The sequence below is a fragment of the Cariama cristata genome, unplaced genomic scaffold, assembly GCF_000690535.1.
Source record: "Cariama cristata isolate BGI_N322 unplaced genomic scaffold, ASM69053v1 scaffold1220, whole genome shotgun sequence".
NCBI classification, from domain to species: domain Eukaryota; kingdom Metazoa; phylum Chordata; class Aves; order Cariamiformes; family Cariamidae; genus Cariama; species Cariama cristata.
In genome coordinates, this window is record NW_009595033.1 from 1 (window position 1) to 5557 (window position 5557).

The 5557-nt window shown below is 42.4% G+C and overlaps 1 protein-coding gene across 1 annotated transcript; it reads left to right on the forward strand.

The window, feature by feature from the left end:
- Positions 1–523: 523 nt before the first annotated feature.
- On the forward strand, positions 524–3706 carry LOC104156903 (borealin-like; the record flags this gene model as incomplete). Its single annotated transcript, XM_009700092.1, has 8 exons — positions 524–555; positions 1089–1164; positions 1503–1642; positions 1946–2025; positions 2359–2457; positions 2644–2758; positions 3212–3298; positions 3662–3706. Coding segments are annotated over 8 exons (674 nt in total), but the record flags the coding sequence as incomplete, so codon positions are not given.
- Positions 3707–5557: the final 1851 nt, after the last annotated feature.

Here is a 5557-nt window from a genome sequence, read left to right on the forward strand (position 1 = left end):
CGAGGCGGGGGCAGGTAGCAGTGGGGAACGGGCCTTGGGCCCGGAGCCATGGCTGACGCTGTGTGCGTCCCCGCAGTGAGGAGCCGGGTCCAGCAGCTGCGGACGAAGGGGCAGCGCCTCGTCGAGTAGGTGGAGAAACTGTACGACATGGAGATCCTGCTGCTGCCGGGGGAGCTCCCCCCGATGCATCTGCCGCGCATAAGCTCGACTACCTCGGGACGGGACCGGGGACGGGGGAGGTACTGGGCTGATGGGGTCACGCGTTCCCTTAGCTAATAAAAACCAATGGTAACAAAGGAGCAGCCGGGATTATCTCTGTCTGGAAACTTCTAAGCAGGCGGCCTGTGGGCTGTTCGGAAGCACTGCTCTCTTTGAGGCTGCTTACTCGCTGCCCAGAAAACTGGTTTGTGCTGGTTTTTTTGCGCCCTCGTGGTGATGTGTTGAAGTATGTCTACATGTACTGTATAGACTGTCGTAAATATTTAATGATTTTTAAAAACATATTTTCTTTTTAGCTAAGAAGGAAGCAAGAAGGTGTTGCAAGAGGCAGCAACGGTAGGTTTCTAGCATAAATACTAAGCTTTTCTGATGATGTTGCATGCCACTGTAGGAAACAAAGGGTTTCTTGAATCTGTAGGAGCATTGCAATAGCAGAGGTTGCATAAATACTTTCACAAATGCTGCTTTAAGACTGAACAGTAAGAGATCCTTGTTGCATCCAATATAGGATTTGTGTGCCTATGCTACTCCTTGTCTGTCTTTCCTTACCTGCTTGATTTAACTCCCAGATCCCTAAAAGCACATGCACTTTTCAGTAAATTAAAGCATTTCTAAACTGGTTAAGCAGCAGGGTGTAGGTGAGGCATGGTTGCAGCTGCCAAATAAGATATTTTAGTCCTGAATGGCATGGAGACCTCAAATGTTGTTGTCACCTCCAGAATAACATGAAAGGTCCCAGTCTGAGCACAACAGAAAACATGGATGTATTCTTGCTGTAAAATAATTGGGGATTTGCTCTACAAATTTGGCTTATCAGAACTATATGCTACTGATAATCTTAATGGTGTTGTGACTATTTTTAATTTTAGGCAGACTTGGAAATAACAGAAATAGGCAAGTTAACAGCAGAAGTTATCTGTACTCCTTTAAAAATCGTCAGTGAAAGTCAGTTTGTTTTAAGCATTGTGATGAGTTCAGTGACATGAAAGCATGTCATGGTTTACATACTGTGAATAATAATTAATTTCTTACTTACATCCCTCAATATATTTAAAAACAGGAAAATAATACTACTTTTGTCCCTACTATCTTCAGTAACTCTACTTAATTTTATTAAAGCATTCAAAATAGTACTCGGTCAACCATTTGAATTACAGTGGAATTTGAATTTCAGAAGCAAATTGTTGCCAAAAGTGCTTGTAGTTGTTTACTGTTTACCTCTGCTGCTAACTAATAATTTAAAGTTATTTATTTTCATCTTCAATAATGCTTTCTCTTTCTAGTGGAAAAATCTAAACGGGATATTGAAGCTATTGAAGAAGAAGCAGAGCCTCCTTTGCTTCCTCTACCAAAGAAAGCAAAACTTGATAGCCAATGTCTTCCAGAGCTAGAAGCTGAAAACATTAATCCAAGAACTGGAAAGGTAAATAGCTATTCCTTGCGATGACTTTATTCTCAAATTATAAATTACTTGCTGAGATGATGCCTATGATAATATAGCTGTCCAGGATACTTTCAGGGGTATTTCAAAACAGCTATTGCTTCCTTGAAAATTCTAGCAGTAGGGGAAGGTCACAGAAGCTTGTATGGTGTTTGTTTCTGGGCTCTTATGCCATAAAAAGGAGCCTCTTGAGCCAAACGTTTTGTATGGAAGCATCTGTTCATTGTGGACTCAGCTGTATCACGAGAGTGAAGTAACTGATTTGGTGAGTAATGTGTGTTTCAGGTGAAGGCATCCACTAAAAAAGTGCCAATATCCAGAAGCAGAAGAACTTCTTCAGCAAGAGTGAAGCGCATGAGCAAAAGGTAATAGGGGATATCTTTTTCACTGGATTTCAGAAATAGAGAATAAGTGTATAGTGCTAATGTAATTCTTAAATGGAATGGAATGTGGTTCAGTAGGCTGGTTGATGTAGTTGTGCTATGCTATAGGAAAAAATTGGTGATCTGACAGTGAATAAAAGATGGGCAACTTCTTCTCCTGTGATAACCAGCTTATCCCTAGCTTTTGGGTTTACCTTTGATTAGTAAGAACCTCTGGTTTTCTGTGGTGGTAACCTCATTCAAGTCTTTGATAAGACAGTGCTTGTCACTTGTTAAAAGTAGTCTTATGAGCACATGTTTATTTCCCTTTAACAGATCAAGCAAAACCAACTTTATCACTCCAGCTGCTGGTAGAATTGTTGATCTGTGTGCTCGGGGAGGTACCTCTATGTTCACAGCCGAATTTGATTCCAGGTTTGTATTCTGTTACGTTTCTCTGTTAATCTTTTATATAGGGGAGCGCCTTGCCGTTTGCTTTATGTATGTCATCTATTTGCAACGTTATCCTTAGTGGCTCTTTGAGCTCGAAGTGAAAGACTTTTAGTAAAAATGCTTTGAGCAATCGCAGTGAAATTACTTACCTATAACTTTTTGTTCCAGAATTTTCAAGATACCAGATTTGCACACACCTGCAGTTTACACCGTCTCTGCCAATGGCAGCCCCCTTGCTGACAGTAATGATATCTTCATTACAGTCCCTGTTGGAGGAGGGGAGGTAAATCAGAACTTTAATCTATGAAATCTTTGCTGAAAAGATAGCTTGTAATTTCTTGGGCGGCTTACCAGTTTCAGCCTATCCAGTCTTGTCTCTTTAGTTGTGCCACTGCAGTTTATGAGAGGATTGATGCAGCTTAAAAAGGACCTTGAAATACTTTTAGTCAGAAGTGGGAGACATTCAAGCTGGTCAAAAGAGAATGTAGAATCATGTTTTACTGTGCATTTAAGTAACATTTAAAGTAGCTTCTGCTGACAGTAGTGTGTTAATGCACCCCAAGGAAAGTATGAGATGAGCTTCTGCTCAAGCTGAATGTAGTTCTCTGCCTGTATGTGGTCTCCTAGTATGCTTGGATTTTGTTTACTTCTATTTTTTAATTTTTTTGCTGCTTCTGGCTATTACAGCTGACTAATTGGAAAACCTAAGATTTGGTGGTTTGTTTTTTTTTCACAGAGCATTTGTTTAACAGCAATTGATTTGACCAAAAAGAATCTTCTTCATCTGAGTCCAGAAGCCCAGCGAATTATGAAGAAGCTATCAGTAAGTTTGTTAATCATGACCTGAAGTTGCAAGGTGCTGTTGCAATTCTGTCATTTGTCACTGGACTGTTGAGCTGTAATAGAAACTCCTTATTTTCCCTCATCTTGTCTTGTAGTTTGGCTCATGTCAGTTGTCAAGAAGCAGCATGAACTGAGAAGGGAAGGAGAGGGAATAGCTTTATGTCACATCTAGCTTAATACAAACTGTGGATAAACCATGCACTACTTGAAAAAGAACTCTTGTCAATGTTTTGGAGAACTGAATCAAAACTGAAAGTATCTTATACTTCAGGCAGAAGTTGTAAGTGGTTATGGGATATAATAATGTTTCTTAGAGTACTGATTAATTTCACTTTCTTTCTAGGTTTCTCTTGCACAAGCTTGCAGCGGTGCAAAAACCTATAGATGAAACTCGGTGAACGTTGACATCCCTCTGTAAATACAGAATGTTACATTTAGGACTGCTGCCTTTAGTTCTTGTTCTAATTTGTGTTTTCCATCCATTAATTTACAGAATGGAAGTTAAGAACTAATTTTTCTACCTATATTATGTAATGGGATTAGAATAAACTGCATTTTGTTATTTAGGGAAAAAAAATACTTTATTTCCTATTTTCTTTAAGGTTCAGACCAAGATACAGTTATCTTGGGCTTGTAGACCAGCAAGCTGGGCAGAAAGGCTATTCTGGTATCTTGCAGAAGATGTAAGCCGTGGACATAAGTGACTGGAGTTCATATCTGTCTGGGCAAAGAAAGCAACAGATCAGATTTGGTTTTGGACTTTACACATTCAACTCAAATGCCCCAAATAAGACTAGCATGTGCTACTGCTCTCTTCGACAGTGAAAGTACGCCTCCATGTCACAGTTATAGGACAACGTTGTTCAGATTTCTGTCTGACAGTCATTGAAAAAAATTGTCCCTTCTAGTGAGTCATTCAGAGGCTAATTTCATTGAATCACAGAATCACAGAATAGTTTGGGTTGGAAGGGACCTTTAAAGGTCATCTAATCCAACCCCTCTGCAATGGACAGGGACATCTTCAACCACATCAGGTTGCTCAGAGCACCATCCAACCTGACCTTGAATGTTTCCAGAGATGGGGCATCTACCACCTGGGCAACCTGTTCCAGGGTTTCACCACCCTCATTGTAAAAAAATTTCTTCCTTATAGCTAGTCTGAATCTACCCTCTTCTAGTTTAAAACCATTACCCCTTGTCCCATCGCCTCAGGCCCTACTAAAAAGTCTGTCCCCATCTTTCTTATAAGTCCCCTTTAAGTACTGAAAGGCTGCTCGAAGGTCTCCTTGGAGCCTTCTCTAGGCTGAACAACCCCAACTCTCTCAGCCTGTCTTCACACGAGAGATGCTCCAGCCCTCTGATCATTTTCATGGCCTCCTCTGGACTTGCTTCAACAGATCCATGTCCTTGTGTTGGGGGTCCCACAGCTGAAGGCGGTACTGCAGGGAGGGGTCTCACCAGAGCAGACTAGAGGGGCAGAATCCCCTCCCTCAACCGTGCTGGTCACACTGCTTTTGGTGCAGCCCAGGATATGGTTGGTTTTCTGGGCTGCAAGCACAAATTGCTGGCTCATGTCCAACTTTTCATCCACCAGTACCACCAAGTCCTCAGCAGGGCTGCTCTCAATCCCTTCAGCTCTCAGCCTGTATTGATACTGGGGATTGCCCAGATCCATGGGCGGGACCTTGCACTTGGCCTTGTTGAACCTCATGAGGTTTGCATGGGCGCACTTCTTGAGCTTGTCAAGGTCCCTCTGGGTGGCATTCCATCCCTCAGACGTGTCAACTGCACCACTCAGCTTGGCGTCATCTGCAAACTTGCTAAGGGTGTAGAGCACTTACATACTCCAGGTTACTCTGCTGGGAGCCGCCCTACCTGAGGCACTACTCACCTCAGGTAGATGAGGTGGCTGTCTCTGTGGTACCTGGGTAACTCTGAGATAGCTCATTTTCTCTTCTATTTGCTTATCCTCTGCAACATGCTCTGTCCCTTTACAAAAAGAGCAGCTCAGTTAAGCCCCTTCAGAGGAAGAGAAACTTTCTGTTGAGCAAGCTCAGGAGAAGAACTGTTGTGATCAGCTGGAGGATTGTTGCATTGAGAGGCAGAGCAGATGAATTTCCAGCGAGGAGGAAGAAGCCTGTTGCTTTTACAGAGGGAATGCAGGAAGGAAACAGGTCAGCCAGGCCCTGAAGGGTAAAGCAAGGAGAATGTCCTAGGACTGATCAGGGAAGGTGCAGTG